Source organism: Macrotis lagotis, chromosome 2, assembly GCF_037893015.1.
Source record: "Macrotis lagotis isolate mMagLag1 chromosome 2, bilby.v1.9.chrom.fasta, whole genome shotgun sequence".
Classification (NCBI taxonomy): domain Eukaryota; kingdom Metazoa; phylum Chordata; class Mammalia; order Peramelemorphia; family Peramelidae; genus Macrotis; species Macrotis lagotis.
Window position 1 is genome coordinate 129,995,849 of NC_133659.1, and position 23,596 is coordinate 130,019,444.

General features: G+C 34.5%; 1 protein-coding gene across 1 annotated transcript in view; it reads left to right on the forward strand.

Annotated features, from left to right (window-relative positions):
* Positions 1 to 23,596, forward strand: part of DNAH14 (dynein axonemal heavy chain 14) — a 577,586-nt gene that overhangs the window by 384,894 nt on the left and 169,096 nt on the right. Inside the window, 4 exon segments of the mRNA XM_074220908.1 lie at positions 586 to 744; positions 6,856 to 6,991; positions 9,228 to 9,292; positions 22,248 to 22,435. Coding sequence (XP_074077009.1) covers positions 586 to 744; positions 6,856 to 6,991; positions 9,228 to 9,292; positions 22,248 to 22,435 — 548 coding nt within the window.

Genomic DNA, 23,596 nt, shown 5'->3' on the forward strand with positions numbered 1-23,596 from the left:
AAAAATTTTTTTAAAAAACTTGTCTTCACTCAACATATAATCCCAAATTCCCTATGTAGACATGGAATTAACTATTTCCTATAAAGCTGTTTCATCTAAAGTACTATTTCCCCAGAAACCAGAACAATGTCAGGTGGGGGTAAATAAATATTTCATAAAACCAAATCTAGCTCTAGAAGGTTAGGGCAATGGGAAAAGCACAAATCATGATTAAATTTACTGCTCAATTGTGTAGTATTTCTAACTGACATTTTCCCATTTGCTTTCCATACACTGTTGCCTCAGAAGGTGGAAAGAATATCTCAGAATATTCTTGAGATAGACAAATGGATGAAAGAGACACCATGAAGTAATACCTTTGAGGGAAGAAATTCACCAAAATGGCACAAGATCTGAGATTTTAGGAGATATTTTCAATATCTCATTCTTTCCAGTTTGTATCTCTCACACATTTATTGACTATTTTCTAATCTTTCAGAAATTACTTGGTCATTTGAAAATTAGATTTCTCTGGGTTTTTTTTCCTAAAGACACATTTAAAATATACCCCAAAATCACTTTTCCTTTTTTTCTTTTTAAATTTAGGAAAGATATATGCCTCTGATTCTCTCACATCTTGGGATTATATAATCAAATATGATGAAGATATAGAATTTAATCATCATTTTGCTACAAGAGATACAGTAGCTTTCTCCTTTTTGATGAGTCTTTTTATAAAGAACAAATATCCTGTACTAATTGCAGGTAATAATAAAAATAAATTAGAGTAAAACAAAACTAAAGACAATGCTAATAAGTAGTTTGGTAGAAACAATTTAAAATACTGTTGTGATTTAATGATATTTTATAAACACAGTTTTAGAAAGACATTCATATTTGTGTTTAATTGAGGGGAAAGTTAAAATACTATACTTATTGAGTTGGGTATAATAATTTCCAGAGTTTAATTATTCTTATGATACTTTAATTTCCTCAGAATTAATATTTTGAAAGCTAATACTATCATAGTTTGTATGTGATTTTTCAAGACCCTTTATTTAATTTCTTTTTAATTGTCAGAGAATAAGTGTGAATGACATATATATGACAAATATGTATTGAATAATAAAAATGTTCCACTTGAATAATCAAAAATTCAAAATCTCTATGTTCGATCACACCTACACTCCTTATTCCCTTTCCTCCTAAATCTACTCTTTGCCTGTATAAGGACCTCCAATCCCTCCATGCTCTGGACTCTTTCAGACCATCATCCTCTCTAGCCTCACTTTCTTTCTTTCCTGGCCTCAAAGATATCTTTCATCTCCATATTATTGGTGCTCATTCAGTACTGGATTGCTTCTATCAACTGATGAGGTACTCTGCAAATTAGTAGTATCTCATGCAACTGGACTTTCACCTCATTCTTTTACTTTTCCCTAATTACTTATATATTCCAAGCACCATAGGGACAACTTTCTTTAATGATCTTTTCTAGAATTTTCTCAAGAAATAAAGTCAGGATCAGTGGCTTATATTTTGCATCCCTTCTTCAATCTCTGGTCTTTCATGAGCTTTCAAATATCATTGATAGTTGCTAAGAAATCTTATCTTTCATAATCACAGGGTATGGGTAGGGGCTCTCTTCCTATCTCCCTATTTCTGTTAGGGGTCAATTCCCTATTAATTACTTTTCTTTGGGCATTTCTATTGCAAAGACCTTGTTCTTCTACAGTTAAAAAAATACAGAAACAAAATAAGAATTAAGTTGCTATACTTTGCCTATTTACAGGTATCATTCTTCTATTATTGCCAAATAAGGACTCCATCCTTTCTTTGATCCTCCTCCTTCTCTCTAAAAGTTTTTATGGAAAGACCTGTTTTGCAGTCCTCTGCTTCCCTTGCCAGACTCAGCTCCTTCTGAGCTTTAGCATTTCTAAGACTGTTTTTACAGTACCATGCTACACTCATATTCAGAAATCTGATTTAATTATCAGGTTCCATGTGTATGCAAATTAGTCTTTTCAAACCAATCTCATTTTTCTTCCTGTCTGTGCCTATACAATTTGTTTCCTATACACCCCTCATCTCACCTAGGCTAAAATTCTTTGGTGCCTTAATGTGCATGGGATTCTACTTATCTTTCCATTGTAGTAAGAAGTGGTTACTTCATCTTAAAGTTTTTTGCCATTTCCACCTTAACAATTAGTTCTTCCTTGTTAGTAAGAATCAAAATCAAACCCACAAAAGAATTTCTCTTTGCTAGTTCCTCAAACTTTTAAAAGTAGGATTAGAATGTATATAAGTTATTGGCTCTGCTTTTGGAAGAAATAGCTCCAGCAGTTTTCTGATAACCAAAATTCCCTTCTAAATTATACCAGATTTGTGATTAGTTCCTCAAATTATTCATCTATTTGTTTTTGCCAAGAGTTTCCCAAACTCTTCATCTTTGGTCTTTCCATCCAATGATAAAAAATCTTTTCTATTCCCCCTGCCTCTAATCTCTGGATCTTGGATTTCCTCCCATTTCCTCACCTTCTTAATATGAAAGACCAATCTAACTATTCCTTGCCTTTTTACATATCCTGTTTCTTCTGAAAAAAAAAGGTATACTCATCCAGAACAATATCTCAGGATGGGTTTCATTTCACTAAGTCTCAGTGTGAAATCCATGAGGTTATAAAGGGACCTTCACTTCTTATTTGTTGCCTAAACTTTTGGCATTTGTGTTTAGAAGCTTGAAGCCACAGAACTGATCACCATTCTCCAACTTTTCTCCCCTTTAGAACTTCACAAATTCTATTAAGAACACCATCATCATCATCCTAGTCACCCAGGCTCCATGCCCAGACTTTCTACTCCATTCCTCACTTTTCTCAACATATTCTGTCAGTTTCCAAATCTTGATCTCGATAATATTTTTCACCTTCTCTGTGTTCCTTCCCCTGCTTATTTTATGAATGTGGAAACTGAGGCAAACATGGTTGAGTGATTTGCCCAGAGTCCTACAGCTAGCAAATGTCTGAGGTCAGATTTGAACTCACAAAGTTGGGTCTTTCTAACTCCCAGTCCTGTCAGTCTATCCATTGTGTTACCTAACTGCCTCTGTACATGGTAGATATTTAAAACATTTGTTGATTGATTTTTCAAGGTAAAGAAGTACCTAATATATTTTGAAATATTTCTATTAATATTTTCAATTTTAAAAAGTCATGCTGGGGTGGCTAGGTGGCGTAGTGGATAAAGCACCGGCCTTGGAGTCAGGAGTACCTGGGTTCAAATCTGGTCTCAGACACTTAATAATTACCTAGCTGTGTGGCCTTGGGCAAGCCACTTAACCCCCATTTGCCTTGCAAAATCCTAAAAAAAAAAAAGTCATGTTACCTGTATCAGAGACTTCCTCTTCTTATCTAAACTTCTTGAGAAAGCCATCTGCAATTAGCACTTCTATATTCCTTTTTCTTCCTTCTAAATGCTCTGCAGTCTGGCTTCTGACCCAATTGTGCAATTGAAAGTATGCTCTTCAAAAATACCAATGATCTACTAATAGCTAAATCCAATGGCCTTTTCTTGAACTTCATCCTTCTTGACCTTTCTGCAGCCTTTGATAACCTCTGAATCATTTTTGTGACATAACTCTCTCTTGGTTCTTCTCCTACCTGTCTGACTACTCCTTTTCAGTCTCTTTTTCATGATTTTCATCCAGGTCATGATCACTAACTTTGCTTATCTTCCCAAGTGCCTCTACAGAGAACTCTTCTCTTCCCTCTGTACTATTTTGCTTGGTCATCTCATCAACTCCCACCCTAGCAAGCCAATATTACTTCATTTCTATACAATTATGATAACCTTCTGGTTGTTCTACAACCATCAAGTCAATCTCCACTTCAAACCATTAATTGCTAACATAGTTACTTTGAGCACAAGAGTGACCATGCACTGCCCCAAATCAATAAACTAAACACAACAGAATCAAGAAAAAAAATATTGTAGTAAATGTCTGCTGGCAAGAGGAGAGTTAAAAATAGCCATTTTATGTTTGGTATTTTGGGATTTGGTATTCTCTCAAATGGAATGTCAGCAATCATAAATGACTCAAACACTCATTCTGGCCACTGAAAGTAGAAATAGCTGCAGCACCAAGGCTAGCAACTCTTAGCCTTTGAGGTCTCTGGGCTCCAACTCAGTAGCCAGTCAAACTGGCTAACAGATGTATTCCTACCTCTCCTGCTGCTGCTGTCTTCATTAGTCCTTCAACAATCTGTTCCCACTAGAATTTTCTTGTCTCTTAATAGGGTAACTCTGTTTTTGTGGAAAACTATATCAACCAGAAACATCTATAACCAAACCCAAAACATTTCTTCTTTCTGGAAGGAAATTGTAAAGCCAGTATCACCTGGACAATTGCAATAGAATTAATTAATTAAGTCCCTGCTTGTATTTCCCCCCTACAAATATCTTCATGTAGGTGCCAAAGTGATTTTCCTAAAGATAGAACTTTACCATTCCTCTATTCAAATAAAAATTGATTGCTCCCTGTTGCCTCAGAGATCAAATATAAACTCTTTGGTTTTTAAAGTCCTTCACAAACTGACCCCAACTCACCCTTCCAAACTTATTTATTATTTCATCATTTCTTGCATTCTCTGGTGAGCCAAACTGGCCATCTTATTGTTCCTTACACATGATACTCCTCTTGACTCTCTGCTATTACTCTGGCTATTCCAAAGTTTAAAATGTTCTCCTATCTTAACTAAATTGTTTAGAATTTCTTTTTCTTCAAAACTTAGCTCAAGCTACATCTTGTATATAAAGCCTTTCCTATTACCTAATTACAAATGTTTCTTCCAAAAAACCACTCTGAATTTATTTTTAAATATTAATATTTAATGTTTTAACAACTAAAATATCCAACAATCTTAATATTTCCAAATCGGGGATGACAAGACTTTGTCTGCTTTCACTGACAATATAGACCATATGTATAATGACCCTAGATTTCTTTTGTCTCCCTTGCTGTTAACTTTCACTTCTTAATATTTCTGAGCTGGGCATTCCATTCCTCCTTTGCTGCTTCCAATCTGCTATTTCATTATAAGCTGTAGGAGAGCTGATCACCAAAGCTTAATTTTGTAAACAATTCTCAGTCTCCCTCTTGACTGGGAATAAGAATATACTCTCCTGCAGTCTGTGACTATAATTTTCCTCATGGATTAATCACTATATCTAAATGATTGAGGTCCTTGATACCTGGCATCCCAATAGACTCTGGAGCTATTTTCCAATCTATCTTTGTACTTGTGGATCAAGTCCCCATGGCAAGTTTGTCATGTTTTGTCTCAGGTTTCTAAGAGTAGCCCTGGAGGGTGGAAGGTCATTTTCCAGTGCTAAAAGTCTCTTAGTTCCCATTGGTGTAATGTAATTCTCCCACCACCATATCAGTTATAGTCATCTAGTCTTTAGCTGTTAGAAATTTTCACTGAGATAGTATAGTAAAGAAGAGTTGGTATAAAACATCACCCCTCCCCAAACAGCTGTGACACTCTCCTGCAAGGACATGAGAATACAGTGGAAAAGTGGGTTCAAGCCTAGAGCATTTGTGGCAAAGACAATAACTCACAGAGAACTCAGAATACTCCCATTTTTGCAGTCAAGTTTTTCTGCTGGACTCTGCAGACCTTTCCCCCCCTTTCTCTCCCAATGCAGACATTGCTGTTTATTCCTGCTCTTTGGGGGTTTCTACTAGGAGGATACTCTGGATCCTTAGCTCATAAGATCTTCCTTTCAAGTGATTGCTGCTCAGTAATTGGCACAGAGGCTTCCACTATGAGACTGCTAGACATGGAAATTTTTAGGCTCCAAATTGGGTTGCTATTGTAAAGGTGATACAGAGAATAGTTTTTCTTTTCTGATACCATTAAGCTCATTATGTTATTTCATCAAAGGGCTTTCAAGGTCTTGTAAATTGATCAAAGGATTTTTTTAAACTTAGTGCAAAACCTATGATTGATTTGGTTCATTAGAGCTATATGGGCCTTATCCATACCTAGTTCATACTTCTGACTTACCTGACTAGGTATCAGCATCTTTTCTTCAAGGGAAGGAGTAATAAATTTATTTGACTCTACCTACCTCTTCTAATTGGCATTATTATGCTAACATTTCAAGATTCTTCAGGTCAGTCATGCTTAGTTTACATCATTGTCCTTTACTTAAATTTATGCTACATCAGTTAATGTTTTGATATTGATTAATATTGATATATAATTATAATAATATTGATATATAATTATAATACTCACATTTGTAGTGGATGAGATCATTTCTGAATGCACTTTAAAAACAGTAAAAAGTACAAAAGGTGTTATAATATTTTTACACTTAAATGAGTCTATTTAGGGCAAAAATGGCTTTGAATTTATTCACTAAAATAAAGGAACCTGGGAAATTTTGGCAAATTAACCTGAAATGAAAACAAGAGTTATAACCCCTCACCTATTCTCTCATAAGTTGTTCAAATGAGTTTTGAAGTTTCACGTTAAATCCCTGATCTTAACCTTCTTAATCATCCTACCACAAAAAGCCAAAAAGAATAGAGAGTTAGTGCTGTAACAAAAGCAAGAAAAGTCCTTCACATGGAGTTAGGAGGTGCAAATAATAATTAAAAGAGACCTCAGCTGTCCCCTGTCTTCTATGCATTTAAGAGAGGTGTAACCAATTTTATATTCTTAACTTGGGCACAAAATGAGATCATTTTGGATGCTGAATATTAATTATTAAATTATTTAAATTAATGTGAGGTTTTAAAATCCATTTAGTCATTTTCTTAGATTAAAGAAAAACCCAATTTACTGCACTCTTTTTTTTTTCTTTTAGGAGACTCTGGTGTTGGGAAGACTGCTGTTATTAACCAAATGCTTGAGAAACTTCAGAAACCAGAAGGATTAGAGATTAAAACTGGAACTATTTTAGGAAGTGTTTTTTTCTATAAGACTTTAAGAAAATCAAGCTTGTATGTGTTAAACTCTAACCTTGTTTATTTTGCTAAAAAAATTTCAGATATGCATGTGTGTGAAAATCCAGTTTCTAATGTATTCAGAGTTAGACTCTTTCAAATTATAAACTTCTCCAATATATTTAAAATAGTATTCAATTTATAACAATTTTTTCACATTCATCTTTTGAGAGATGTATATGTTACATAAAACAAGGCACATCCCTTAAGTTTTATTAATATTTGCTCACTATAGAAATCATAGGCTCTTAGACCTGGAAGGAAATCTGAGGCTCCCTGAGGTTAAGTGACTTGGCCATGGCCACATAGGTAGTATGTGGAAGAGCCAGTGCATACAATTATATTTAGAACAATATCTAGTCTTATTACTCCCTTGCTAATTGGACATGCTTGAATAAGCACTCCTAGCATGTAATGATGAATAATAATAAGAAAACTCAACTTTCTCATTCTGTACCTCTAGAATCTCTTCATGGAAATGTTGCTTTGTGTGTTTCAAATAGCCCATCTGTAAGATAAATACTGATTATCCTTCTTATCTGGTTAGCAAGGATGTTGTGAAATTAGTCTCTGGTTTACTATATGGAAATGAATGGACTGTTATAAGGAAATAAGGATATCCACAGCATTCTTTTGTGTCCCAGATGGGAAAGGAAAAATTGAACACTGAACAGAATGGCACTATGACTTAAGTTGTCATAGAATAAGAGAGAGAATGAGTGTCTGCTTTGAAATGCTGGCTAACCACTCTGATATAGCTTTTTCTCCTATAAGATAGCTGATATGGTCACTTCAGGGTAATTGGAGTTAATCTGCCACAGAAGCTGAAATCTGAAATGAATGGCTGTCATGGCCCATTTCTAGCAGAGAATACAACTAGGGATAATAACCTACCTTCTGAGTTAGGACCCCTCTCCATCACTTAAGAAAAAAATAGAGAGCAAATTACTAGAAACTTTTGGCAAAGGTCAAATCCTTCTTTGCAAAGGAAAAAAAATGATACTATTTATAGTATGATGATGATGATGATGATGATGATGATGATGATGAAAGATAATTATACTATCCTAGGTAAGAATATACCTAGGCATCTGTTCATAATAATGTTGGCCATATTTGAATCTTTATGACTTCAAAGCAGAAAAAAAGCTCAATATAAACAACTTTATGAGGAGAAAATTTTTTTTGTTGATTATCTTTTCAGAATGGAGTATTATTTATGGAAATACAAGAGAACATATGCATTATTAGAGAAATCAGACATATTAAAGAAATCCTTAATTTGAAAATGTTCTTGACTTAGATTCCTTTTGTTCTCAAAAATACTGAAAATCAAAAGAAAAATTTTTTTTAATTTTTATGCAAAAAGAATCACACATGTATATGTGTATAAATTCATAAATATAAATATGTATTACTTCCAAATTATTACAAATTACCAATTAATAAAGCTTTTACTGATAATGACATTAGAAACAAGTAATAGACTCCAAAATCAGTCTCCTATTTTCATTGTTTGGAAATATCTTTTAACATATTTGTATGAGTAATAATTTTTAAAATAGAAAAGCAATATAAAATTTGCTAAACTTGGAGTCAAGAAGATCTAGGTTCAAATTTGTTCTCTAACAAACACTGGATCTCTGTCTTTGGTTAAGCTGCTTATTCCCTCAAGGGCTGATTTATGGTAGTTAATGAGAGCTACTATTAAATTTTCAGAATAAGCATCTATATTTCAAAAATCATCATATGCTATAAATAGCAACTTTATTTAAGGTTTCATTGATTTTTTTAGACTTAAGAAATGTCAATGATGCAGATTAAATTTTAAAATGGGCTTACGTTCCTTTTTTTGAGGAGCAATTCCCCTACATACCTCTATAATGCTGAGCTCCCCAGGAAGGCAGTAAAAAGATGAAGGAAAGAAATCATCAGTAGACTATAGGCCTGGTGACTGTAGGCTAATAATAGTAATAAGTACTGACATTTTTCTGTGCCTTAAGGTTAAAAAGGTGTTTTGTATTCATTATCTCATTTGAACCTCACAACACCCTTGTTTCAATGCCAAGAATTAATGATTCAAGATTTACTAATTTTTGACCTCTGTTTATGATGGAACTTTCCAATGTTAAGCATTTCCTACTTTGATGAAATGATAGATTTATATCCCCTCTGTTCTGTGGGGGGAACTTTTAAATAAGCTAACCTGACTTTTTTTATTGAATTTTAACAGTGGAGAAGAGACTATCACTTGGTTAATTACAGACAGCAGCAATAAGTCAATATCTGAAGATACAGGTATGTGGGGAAATTGAGGTAAATAAAATGAAATAAACAATAGCAATCATACTCCATTTTACCAAGGTGCAAATCATTTATTAGTAGGGGAATACAACTAAAAATATAGTTACTATTTGATTTTTGGAATAAATGGTTCCATTAGGGTCACTGATTTTGATTGGTCACCATTGTATCACTGAATTTTTCAGAAGATATTAAAATTTTCATTGTCTTAAGTGATTATATTGATGACTCAAAAAAATAACTAAAACATTATCTAATTAATGAAACTCATTTTGGTCCTGTCTCCAAAGCCATGGTGAATGATTTGGGCAAGGGGAGTTATCTTTATTCATGAGAAGCTCTTTAATAACACCATAGGTCTGGAGACAACTGGAGATTTCTTTTTCCCTTAATGACTTCTAAATGTAATACTCTAATGAACTTGCTTGGTATTTTGTTTCAGTTAGGAACATTTTCCTTAGTACTAATGAAAAATTTTCAGAGGCTTATTTTTAGTTAAGTTTTATTTACAGGTATATATCTTTCTTAATATCTCCTTCCTTTCACCATTGGGGAAAAAAAGAAACTCAAAAACTGTGTTACAAACAAAATTAGTTCCTCCTTTACATGATCCCAAATATATATATGTAGATTAGATAGATTTATGTGTATAAACACTCAGATATTGAGACAAATATTTATATAAATATGTGCATATACATACATATATACACACACACAAACATATCTATGTGAAGAGTATATTTTACCTTGAGTCCTCTGGAATTGTAGTTACTTATTATGTTGATTACAATTCTTAAGTCTATTTAGTTGCTTGTCTTCAAATTGTTCTTTTAATTCTGCCCATTTCATATAACTTCATTTTTTGTTCATTTGTTTTTCAATCTTATCCATCACTTGGGTTTTTTTAATAAAGTTACTGGAGTTTGCCATTTCCTTCTCCAGCTCATTGTACAGATGAGGAAATGGAGACAAATGGAGACAAAAAGGGTTAAATGACTTTCCTAGGGTCACACAGCTAGTAGGAATCTGTTTTGAACTTGGGAAGATGAAACTTCCTGACTTCAGGCACAGCATTCTATCCAGTATGCCATCTCACTGCCCTGCATCAGTTCATACAAATCTAAAATTTCACTAAAATTGCCCATCATCATTTCTTACAGCTTAATACTTTTCCAAAGCATTCATATACCATAACTTGTTTGATCATACCCTGATTGATTGGCATCCCCTATTTCCTATTCTCTTCCACCACAAAAAAAAGCTACTGTAAAAAAAAGATCTTTTTCCTTGTTTTTTGATCTCTTTAGCAGCAATATCATCAATGTGACTTAGGGTTTGTGCAATATAATAGCTTTTGAGCATTATTCCAATTTGCTTTGTAAAATAACTGGACACATTTAGAGTTCTGTCAACATTTCCACAACACTTTAAATCCATTTGCTTTATTTGTTTACAATGTAAGAAATGATGAATGCTGTTGTTTGTCCTTCATTCTTGAAGAAGGCCATGACATCATGGAGGTGATGCCATGACAAGCATGTGAATTGGATTTAAGTGAAGTCACCAACCTCAGTTTATCCTCCAGATCCATGAGAGTTATAAATAAATCAGGATTACTGAATGTAAGGCAGTTAGGATTAAGTGAAGTGCCCAGTCACACAGCTAGAAAGTCTCATGTCTAAGACTGGATTTGAACCCAAGTCCTCTTGACTCCAGGCACAGTGCTCTATCCATTGTGCCAACCAACTGCCCTAAGAAATGATGAATGAGATCATTGCAAAGAATCCTAATTAGAATGAATTGGTACAGAAGGAAGTGGGCAGAATCAGGAAAACAATTTATTCAAGGACAACAATGTAAGAAAAAACAGCTTTGAAAGACTCCTATCAATGCAATGACCAACCATGTCTCCAAAGGATTTATGATGAACAATGTTATCAGAATCCTCACTAGGGATAGTCCTGAATTGTATATATGTGTGTTTTTGTACACAGCTACTGTATGAATTTGTTTCACTTCACTTCTTATTTGTTGTAAGACTTTCCACCCCCCTCATATCTGCCACCTGGCTTCATATCTTCCTTCAAATCCCCACTAAAATCCTACCATCTACAAGAAACTTTGCTGAGTATTTCTAACCCTTGGGGCCTAGCCGCTGAAATTCTCTCTAGTTTATCCTGTATGCATCTTGTTTTTACATAGTTGTTTACATACTGACTCTATCATAAGACTATGAGATCCTTAAAAGCAGGGACTATTTGTTTGCTTTTATTTGTATTTCTACTGCTGAGCAAAGCATTAGCATTATAGTACTCTCCCCAAGTCTCCTACAAGTACTTTCCCTCAGCTAAGAACTTTTGATTCTAACTTTACTGAGAAAATTGGATCACTTCCCCATGAGCCCTCTCTCTAATCTTATCTTCATCTCAAAATCCCTTAACATCCTCTAATCCCTCCTTGATTTTCCTAGTTTCTGTCAATGAGGTAGTCCTTCTTCTTAGCAAGGACAATTTCTCTCTCTCTCTCTCTCTCTCTCTCTCTCTCTCTCTCTCTCTCTCTCTCTTCATATATATGTATTCTTCTCCAACAGATTGACACTTGCCATCCTTTCCCTTTCCTCCTCTATTGATTCCTTCCCTTATGCCTCTAAACATACCCACATTACCCCCATCCCTTAAAAAACTTTTACTATAACATTTCTTCAAAAAATATCATTCTGTATGCCTTTTTGGACCAAACTCCTAGAAATTTATCTGTACTCACCTCCTCTATTTTCTCTCCTCAGTTGTTTGCCATCTGACTTTCTGATCTAAATAAGTCTGTTCTCTCCAAAGTTCCTAATGATCTCCTAATTGCCAAAGCTTTCTTCAGTCTTCATACATCTTTACTTCTCCATTGTATTTGTCACTATTTACTACTCTCTCATACTGGATACTCTTCTCTTTGAGCTTTTATAACATTATTCTTTTCCATTCTTCTTACTTTCTGACTATTCTCTCTCAGTCCCCTTTGCTGAGTCATCACTCTGTTTTCCAAGACTCTAGCACTCTTGTCTTCTCCCACTACATTTTTTCTCTTGGGAAATTACAACAACTCTTCTGGGTTTAATTTATATTTTTATGCTAATTATTTAATTCTATGTATTTAGCCCCAGTCTATCCCCATATCAATCTTGTATCACCATTGTTTATTCAATATTTCAAAATGATATCGCATAAGCATGTCAAATTCAAATTGCCCAAAAGAGAAATCATCATCCTTTCCCCAAAATCTACCCCGTTTTCTGAACTTCACTATTTCTCTGAAATGAACCATATCTTTAGTTTCCAAGGTTTTTCAACATTATTCTCATTCTTCTCCTTCTATATCCTATGGCCTAATCTTACTATTTCTGCCTTCACAGCATGTCTTATATCTGATGCCTTCTTTGTACTTATCCAGATTGGACTCTTAGTACCTCTTGCTATGACTATTGATAAGCTTCCTAAATGATCTCCCTTCCTTAGAGCTTTTCCTGATGTATAGTCAAAGATTGCTCCAAAATTTTGAATCTAGGTGATTGGGAACATTTCCAAGATAAATGAAAAATGAAGAAGTGATAAGTTTGGAAGAGAAACTTGTCAATAAGTTATAGTAGAGAGAGCACTATCTCAGGAAGTCAAAAGACAGGTTCAATTACCACCTTTATTGCTTAATAACTATGTGACCTTAAAAAAATCACTTTGACTCCACAATCCTTAGTTTACTTATCTATAATATGATGGGATTGGTTTTTGAGTTTTCCTCCAGGTTGGTTTTAGAGGTTTGTTCCTGCAAGCCTACTATGAGTTTGGTTCTTAACATGTTTAGTTAGAAGAACTAGTAAGACAACTAATAGGCAACTGAAACAGCTAAAACTTGACCTTGGGTAAAGATTAAAATTCAATATATAGATATGATATGTGAATATATATGTGTGCATATATAAGTAATCTCTATCTTATACATATATATTTACATATTATAATAATGATGACAAGAGCAAACTTTATATGGTGACTACTATGTGCCAGATCCTGTGATAATAAGCATTTTACAAATATTATCTCAGTTTATCCTTGTAATAACCATGGGAGGTAGTTTCTATTAATATCTTCATTTTAGAGACGGCTAGGTGGTGCAGTGGATAGAGCACCAGTCCTGGAGTCAGGAGTACCTGAGTTCAAACCCGACATCAGACATTTATTAATTACCTAGCTGTGTGGCCTTGGGCAAGCCACTTAACCCCATTTGCCTGGCAAAAACCTAATATATGTGTGTGTGTGTATGTGTGTGTGTGTGTGTGTGTGTGTAGATAGATAGATAGATAGATAGATAGATAGATAGATAGATAGATCTTCATTTTGAAGATAAAGGAACTGAAGCAATCTAAAGTTAACTGACTTGCCTAGGGAAAAATAACTACTAAGAGTAAGAGTCCAAGATTGTACTTGAATTCAGGTCCTGACTCCAAGTCTGGCAGTCTACCTACTTGCCATCTTATCATATATAAATTAGATAGAAAGATGGATAAATAGACAGATGAATAGATAGATGTGGGTAGATATGTTTATATATGAATATGTATATTGAACTTATTCAATACATTTCAATGTATATAATATCTACATGGTATCTATTACATATATGCATTAGAAGTAAATTTAGATATATTAATATAATGCTTTAGGGTACCCCCTTACTAGATATATGGTATGATGAGAATTATCCCCCCAAAAAATAATACAGAAGTTCAGAGAAAGGTCAGAAGAGATTAGTGTTATGGAAGCATGGAACCATAACATACACAGGATAAAGAGATAGCATGAAAACATCAAGAAGTACCAGACAGAGAAAAGGGCAATGAATAATTCACTGGTGATTTTGTAAGAGAATTTTTAGTATAGTACTGGGCTCTGAAGACATACTACAAGGGTCTGGATACTAAATGGGTCTCACCCAGCATGTTTGATGCCTCTGGTCTAGACCCTAGTTTCCAATGGCCTAAGGTATATTTCTAAATAAATGTCTCACTAGCATCTTCAATTCAGCATGTCTAAAACCAAGCATCATCTTTTACAAAAAGCACAACAACCACAATAAACCCGTGCTCTTCCTATTGAGTTCTATATTTCTGCCAGTCTTAAAATTACTCATCTAATCACCCTGCTTGACAGGGAGCTTGGTATAATAGAAAATTGACCTAACAACCAGAAAGACCAGGGTTCAAATTTCATCTCTGACACTTACTTTTTAATTTTACCCTGGAATAGTAAGTCTCCATGCTATAGGCCATTAATTTCAGAGAAGATGTGGACTTGCATTGCTAGAAGGATCCCCTTTACTAAGAAAATCACTTGGAAGTTAGGTGTTATAGAGGATACAGGTCTGGGTCTGAAGTCAGGAAATTCATTTTCCTGAGTTCAAATCTGGACTCAGACATATTTTAGCTGCGTTACCTCAGTAAGTCACTTAACCCTGTTTGCCTCAGTCTGCTGAACTGGAGAAGAAATGGCAAGTCACTCTAGTGTCTTTGCTAATAAAATATTCAAATGGGGTCATGATGAGTAATGATTAACTAATATTAGTATTACTATTTAGTATCATTCCAACCCTGACTTCTTTTCCCTGGTCAAGACTAGTGGCATCAAGTTCATGTAGAAATGGTAGCTACTAAACCATACATAAGAATTCAAAAGGTTGCATATTGATTTAGGAAAACATCAATATTATCTATATTATATTATATTTTATTGATTTTGTTAAATATGTCCCAATTGTATTGTTTAATTATATATTTTGTTTTTCAATTACATATAATGGTAGTTTCTACCAATAATTTTTTTTGCTTTTTGTTTTAGTTTTTGCAAGGCAATGGGGTTAAGTGGCTTGCCCAAGGCCACACAGCTAGGTAACTATTAAGTGTCTGAGGCCGGATTTGAACTCAGGTACTCCTGACTCCAGGGCCAGTGCTCTATCCACTGCACCACCTAGCCACCACTACCAATCTTTTTTTTTGCAAGGTTTTGAATTTTACAATTTTTTTCTCCTCACAGAAGGTACTCTGATATAGTCTTTGCATTTGCTTCCATGCACAGATCCACATTGAATGTGTTGAGAGAAAAAACAGGTCCAAAAGGAAGAAAGAAAACATTAGAGTTAGCAAAATTACATAATACATACGACAACTTTTAAACATTGAAGATATTAATCTTTGGTCTTCATTGAAACCTCCACAATTCCTTCTCTAAATACAGTTGATATTCTCCATCCCAGATCCCCTACAATTATCCCTGATCATTGCACTGATGCAGTGAGCAAGTCCATCAGGGTTGATCACCACCCCCATGTTGTTGTTAGGATGTACAATGTTCTGGTTCTGCTCATCTCATTCAGCATCATTTCATGCAAATCTTCCCAGACTTTTCTGAAATCCCATTCCTCATGATTTCTTATAGAACAATAGTGTTCCATCACTTACATATACCACAATTTGTTTAGCCATTCCTCATTTGATGGACAACCCCTCAATTTCCAGTTCCTTGCCACCACAAACAGAACTGCTATGACTATTTTTGTACATGTAGGAATTTTATCCCTTTTCATGATCTCTTCAGGATGTAGATCCTATTGCAGGTTAAAGGGTATATACTTTTTATTGCCTTTAGGCATAGTTCTAAATTGCTCTCTCCAGAAAAGCTGGATCAGTTTACAACTTCAACAACAATGCATTAGTGTCCCAGATTTCCCATATCTCTTCAACATTGATCAATCTCCTTTCTAGTCATATTGGCCAATCTGAGAGGTGTGAGGTGGTATCTCAGAGATGCTTTAATTTGCATTTCTTTAATCAATAATGATCTAGTGCAATTTTTCATATGACCATAGATAGCTTTGATTTCTTTGTCTGAGAACTGCCTTTGCATATCCCTTAACCATTTGTCATTTGGGGAATGATTTATTTTTTTTAATAAATTTAACTCAGTTCTCTATATATTTTAGAACTGGGTCCTTTGTCAGAAACACATTGTAAAAATTATTTCCCAATTTACTACATTCCTTTTGATCTTGGTCACAGAGGCTTTGTTTGTGCAAAATCTTTTTAATTAATGTAATCAAAAATATCTGGTTTATTTTTTATAATATTCTCTGTATCTTTTTTGGTCACAAATTACTCCCCTTTCCATAGATCTGATAGGTGAACTATTACTTATTCTCCTAATATGCTTATAATATTATCTTTTATGTCTAAATCTTGCATCCATTTTACCTTGTCTTAGTATAGAGTATGAGATGTTTGTCTAATCCTTGTTTCTGCCATACTGTCTTCCAGTTTATCCAGTAGCTTTTATAGAAGAGTGAGTACTTATACCAGAAACTGGAGTCTTTACGTTTATCAAATAGTAGATTATTATAATCATTTTCTGCTGTCTCTTTTGCACTTAATTTATTCCACTGATCCACCACTCTATTTCTTAGTCAGTACCAGACAGTTTTGATAACTAATACTTTATTATACAATTTTATATCTGATATGATTAAGCTGCCTTCTTTTGTATTTTTTTCATTAAATTCCTTGATATTCTTGATTTTTTTCCCCTCCATATAAATTTAATTACTATTTTTTCTTGCTCAGTAAAGTAATTTTTTTGAAAGTTTGATTGGCATGGCACTAAATAATTAGTTTAATTTAGGTAGAATTGTCAATTTTATTATATTAGTTTGGCCTATCCATGAGCAGTTGATATTTGCCCAGTTATTTAGATCTGATTTTGTTCCTGTGAATTCTAATTCTTTCAGTTTCTTTTTCTTCTCTTATTGCTAAAGCTAACATTTCTAATACAATATTGAATAATAGTGGTGATAACGGGCATCTTTGTTTCACCCCTAATCTTATTGGGAATGCTTCTAACTTATCCCCACTGAATATGCTTTAGTGTTTTTAGTAGGAATGGGTGCTGTATTTTGTCATTTTTTTCAGTAACTATTGAGGTAATCATATAATTTCTGTTAGGTTTGTAATTAATATAGTCTATTATGCTGATAGTTTTCTTAATATTGAACCAACCCTGCCTTCCTGCAATAAATCCTACTTGGTCATAGTGCATCATTCTGGTGATAACTAGCTGTAATCACTTTGCTAATATTTTATTTAAAATTTTTGCATCCATATTCATTAGGGAAATTGATGTATAATTTTCTTTCTCTGTTTTGATGCTTCCTTGTTTTAGGTATCAGCACCATATTGATGGCATAGAAGGAATTAGATAGAGTTCTGTCTTCACCTATTTTTTCAATATAGTTTATATAGAACCAATTGCTCCTTGAATGTTTGATAGAATTCACTTGTGAATCCATCTGACCCTGGAGATTTTTTCTTAGGGAGTTCATTAATGGCTTGTTGGTTTTCTTTTTTCTGAGATAGGATTATTTAGATATTTAATTTCCTCTTCATTTAACTTAGGCAATTTATGTTTCTGTAAATATTCATCCACTTCACTTAGATTATCAAATTTATTGGCATACAGTTGGGCAAAATACTTCCAGATTAGTACTTTAATTTTATCCTCATTAGTGGTAGACTCACCTTTTTCATTTTTGATACTAGTATTTCAGTTTTCTTTACTAAATCTTGGTTTTATTTATTAGTTCAATAATTTTCTTGCTTTTGATTTTATTAATTTCTCCTTTAATTTTCAGAATTTCTAATCTAGTATTTAATTTAGAATTTTTAATTTGTTTTTTTAGTTGTAGGCTCAGTTTATTGATTTCCTCTTTTTCTACTATATTACACAAGTATTTAGAGATATAATATATCCCCAAGTAACTGCTTTGACTGTATCCCATAAGTTTTGTTATGTTGTCTTGTTATTGTCATTATCTTGTATGAAATCATTAATTCTTTATATGATTTGTTGTTTGATTCACTCATTCTTTAAAATTAGGTTATTTAGCTTCCAATTAGTTTTAGGTCTATCTCACCCAGGCCCTTTATTGCACATGATTTTTACTGCATTATTGTCAGAAAAGGATGCATTCAATATTTCCATCTTTCTGCATTTGATTATGATATTTTTAATGCCCTAGTACATGGTCAGTTTTTATGTAAGTGCCATGTACTGCAGAAAAAATGTATATTCCTTTCTATTCCCATTCAGTTTTCTTCAAAGGTCTATCATATCTAAGTTTTCTAACATTTTATTTACCTCCTTAACTTCCTTCTTGTTTATTTTATGGTTAGAATTATCTAATTCTGAGAGTGGGAGGTTGGGGTCTCCCACCAGTAGAGTTTTGCTGTCTATGTCTTTTTATAATGCATTCAGCTTCTCCTCTAAGAGTGTGGATGCTGCACCACATTGTACATATAATTTTAGTATTAAAATTACTGGTTTATCTATGATACCTTTTAGGGGGATATAGTTTCCTTCCTTATTTCTTTTAATGAGATCTAATTTTGCAACTGCTTTGTCTGAGATGAGTATTACTATCCCTGCCTTTTTCACTTCAGCTAAAGCATAATATATTCTGCTACAGCCTTTTACCTTTACTTTGTGTGTGTATATATATATATATATATATATGTCTCTGCTTCAAATGCATTTCTTGTAAGCAGCATATTGTAGGATTCTGGTTTTGAATCCACTCTGCTATTCCCTTACATTTTTATGGGAGAGTTCATCCCATTCACATTCAAAGTTATAATTACTAACTCTTTATTGCCTTCCATGCTATCTTCCTTCCATTTGTATTTTTACCATTTTATCACTTTATCCCTATTTCCCAGTATTTTGCTTCTGAATACCACCTCCTTCAATGTGTTTACCCCTTCTATCCAACCACCTTCCTTTTCTTTCCCCTTACCCTTTACCCCTTCTTCCTTCCTTTCTTTCTATCAGTCCCCTCTTTCCTCCCCACCCCCACTCTTTGCCCTTTTATTTGAAAGTTAAGATAAGTTTCCAAACTCAACTGAGTATATTAATTCCTATTTGAGCTAAATTGGTGGTTCTCACCTCCTCTCTTCTTCCCCTCTATTGCAATAGGTCCTTTGCACCTCTTCATGTGATATAATTTTCCCCATTCAATCTCCCCTTCCTCCTGTCTTTTTACTGTCCCCTTTTTTAAATGAGATATTATTTTTAAATGATTCCATCAAAGTCATAGACATGTCATGGATTCCATTCCTTCTGGCTAAGTATATTCCCTCTAATAGAGTTACAATTCTCAAGAGTTATAAGAATCTTCCTCCCAGGTTGGGATATAACCAGTTTAATCTTAATGGATAACAGCTTTTATTCTTTTTTCCCCTATTTACTTTTTCATGTATCTCTTGAGGCTCCTATTTGAAGGCCAAATTTCTGTTTAGCTCTTTTATCAGGAAAAGTTGAAAGTCTCCTATTTCATCCATCTTTTCTCCTGAAAGAGAAAGCTCAGTTTTGATGGATACTAAATTCCTGGCTGTTATACAAGCTCCCTTGGTCTCTGGAATATCATATTCCAGGCCCTTTGATCCCTTAATGTCAATTCATCCAGGTCCTGTGTGATCCTGGCTGTGATTCCTTGATATCTGAACTGTTTCTTTTGGTCCACTTGTGAGATTTTTAGCTTGATGTCACAGTTGTGGAGTTTTATTAGTGTTTTCATTTTGGGATCCCTTTGAGGAGTGGATTGATGTATTCTTTCAATGACTATTTTGCCCCCTGGTTCCAGGATATTAGGGCAGTTCTCCTTCACTATATCCTGAAATAAGGAGTACTGGCTTTTTTTTCCTTCCAAGTCTTCAGGAAGTTCTATGATTCTTAAATTGTCTCTCCTGGATCTATTTTCCAGGTCAGTTGTTTTGCCAATAAGATATTTTACCATTTTCTATTTTTTTCTTTTTTTGTTGTTTGTTTGACAGATTCTTGGTTTCTCATGAAGTCATTAGTTTCCATAGATTCCAATCATATTTTTTTTAGGGAAGAGTTTCCTTCATCTTTTGCATCTCCTTTTCCAATTGGTCAATTCTATTTTTAAAGGAGTTTTTATCTTTTTTCATTTGCCCAATTGTGTTTTTAAATGATTTGTTGGGGTGGTAGATATAGCACCAGCCCTGGACTCAGGAGTACTTGAGTTCAAATCTGACCTCAGACACTGAATAATTGCCTGGCTGTGTGGTCTTGGGCAAGCCACTTAACCCCATTGCCTTGCAAAAAAAAGAGTATCAAATGATTTATTTTTTTTGTTGTAAGATATTAATTTTCTCTTGCATTTCTTTTCCCAATTTTTCCATTTAATATTTATACTCCTTTCTGATCTCTTCTAAGAATACCATCCTTGTTAGATAAGTCCTTCTGGGCTGGAAACCAATTCATATTCTCCTTTGAGGCTCCACCTCTATCTGAGCCATATTCAAGGTAACATTCAATATACCCTGCTTTGCACTGGCCTTTCTTCATTTTGAATGCTTTCCCTAGGTTCTTCTGTTGGGGAGGAGCTGGTTAACAGACTTTTGGTGGTGGGATCCCTAGAGGCTTTACTCTCTGAGATTAGGAACTCCAGGGGGTTAGTCAGTGGGTCAGCCAGTAAGGGATGCCAGAAGCTTTCTCTGGATTGTCTGTGTTGTTGGTGTCTTTGGCCCATTCCATTCCCTAAACCTATCTGGGCTAGACCCTCAGGCTAGAAAGTTAATCAACTTTTTCAGCAATCAGCTGGGGAGAGCTGCCACTCACATCCAAAACATGTAAGCACCTGGAGCTTTTCTGTTTGTTCTGGAAAAATCAAGTCCTCCCACAGGAGGAGGAAGGGGTGCTCAACTAGAGAAACAGGGATTCCTCTGCTGAAAACAGGAGAGAGGGAAGGGGGGTGTCTTGTGGCCAGGTCTTCCAGACCAGCTGAGCTGGTTGGAAATGCTTCAGCCACTGTGACGGACCATGCTGTGAGATATTCCACTTGGTTCTTCTCTGGGTTCTGTGGATACAAAAGCTGTTAAGAGGTTTGATTCATGTTAGTTCCAAGGGAAAGCCAGGAGACCTTAAAACTGCACCCAGCTTCTCTCTACCATCTTGGCTAGAAGTCTTTCCAACTGCATTTTAATCTATTCAGGACACATTTGGGAGGGTGGTAGGCCTGAAAAGCAACTTAATAAAAAAAGTAAAAACCTGAGCATTTCCCATGATCTAGACACAATGCAGTCATTTTTGACTCTCTTCTCTCCTTCACCTTCTATATATCAAGGCAGATGTCAGAACCCACCACTTTTACTTTCACACAATTTTTTCTCCAATACGTCCCATCCTTTCATTGCTGCCATGTTTAGCAATCATTGCAAACTATTGCAATCATTTCCTAGTAGCTTTCACTGCCCCAGTGTTCTCCCCTGCCATTCCATCTTTTATTGCTAGACTATCTCACTCTTCTCAAAACCTTTTTGGTGGCTCCCAACTGCCAAGAAAATCTAGCACAAACTTTTTACTCTGTCACACAAGAAGCACCAAACCTGACCCTCTTCCCCTCATCAGTTTTCTTATGTCTCTCTATTTTTCCCACTGTGTCCTCTAGAAAACACTGGTCAATTAATCCTCCTTATATACCTTGTTTTATTCCAGAAGCTGACTTTGTCTTTTCATCCACTCCCACCTCCAAGAACAAGTTCAAATTTTCATCTCTTCCATAAATCCTATCAATCCAAAATTATTTTTTCCTTATTTAAACCTAATGTAAGAATACATTTGGACATCTCTTAATATGTTTGGACTTCTCATGTATCATTTTCTATCACAAATTTTTGTCTACATCTTATTTCTTCAAATAATTGCTAAGCTCAACAATTAACTGTATCTCAGCATTATTGGCATATGGATGTATAGAGTTTCACTTAGTAGGCATTTAATCTGTTTTTGCCTGAAAAATAAAGATTATTCTCAGAATTTCAATGTTAATTTGTGTCTAGAGTCCTTTGAAGAAAATTATTCTTGGACTAAAGAGGAAGGAAGTGATACTTCATTTGAACAGGAAAACATTATTGTATCCACAATAAAATTTAGTGCCAATACAACTGCTGGCAAAACTCAGGAGTTGATTCTTAAGAAATTAGTAAGAAAATCTTTTAATATTCATGGAGCTTCAAAAAACAGTCAGGTAAGAATTCCCCCTCCCCCATTCTTCATTTAATTATCATGTCAATACTATTTAAGGACTAGATCTATTGGTATCTTTTTAAATAACGATAATAGTAGTATTTTTAGAGTGCTCATTGTGTAGGGATCGCGCCCTGTGCGAAGGCTTTACCATTATTTCATTTGCTCCTCAGAATCACCCTAGGTGATAGTTGTTATTATCATTCCCATTTGACAGATGAGGAAACTGTGGCAAGCAGAGGAAGAATGATTGGCCCGTGGTCATATAGCTTTTAAGTGTTTGAGGTGAGATTTGAACTCAGGTTCAGGAGTAATAGAATCAGCTCTTCCTGACTCCAGGCCTGGTATTCTATACTCTGGGCTCCTATAGTACAAAATGTTAGAATTCCACATGATCCTGAACAACTTTGAACTCCAGAAAATTCATTTGATAAAAAAAATGGAAGGCAGAAAAAAATGTCAAAAGCATGATGAAAGGTTGCACAGTACACAGACCACTAGGCTTGGAGTCAGGAAGAATGAGTTCATGTCTGGACTCACATATTTATTAGCTGAGTAAGTTACTCAACTTCTATTTACCACATATTTCTTTTCTATAAAGAAAAGATAATAATTATAGCATCTCCTTCCTGTAATGGTTATCAGGATTGAATGAGATTTTTGTTGTTGTTCAGTCATGTCTGACCCTTCAGGACCTTATTTGGAGTTTTCCTAATAAAGATCTCGGAGTGGTTTGCCATTTCCTTCTCCAGTTCATTTGACAGATAGAAAACTAAAACAAATAGGATTCAGTGACTTACCAGGGTCACAAAGCTAGTAAGAACCTAAGGCAGAATTTGAACTCAGGAAAAATGAATCTTCAGGCACTGTGTCTAGCTGCCCTTCAAATTTATAAAAACATTTTGCTAATCTTAAATTTCTATATAAATGCTAGCTGCTGCTATTATAATTAAGAATCCATATCCAATGAGTGAACTGAGAATTTGGAATGAGAGAGTATCATAGAAGGGAAGACTGAGAAAGTAAAGGATTGCCTCTGCTAATGCTTTTTTTTAATCACCATTTTTCCTCTTGTAAATGTGACTAGTAGGAAGAAGCAAAGAGACTGGTAATGCCTAAATCTTAAAAAGTAGACTTGCAATAATTTGACATACTCCTGCTT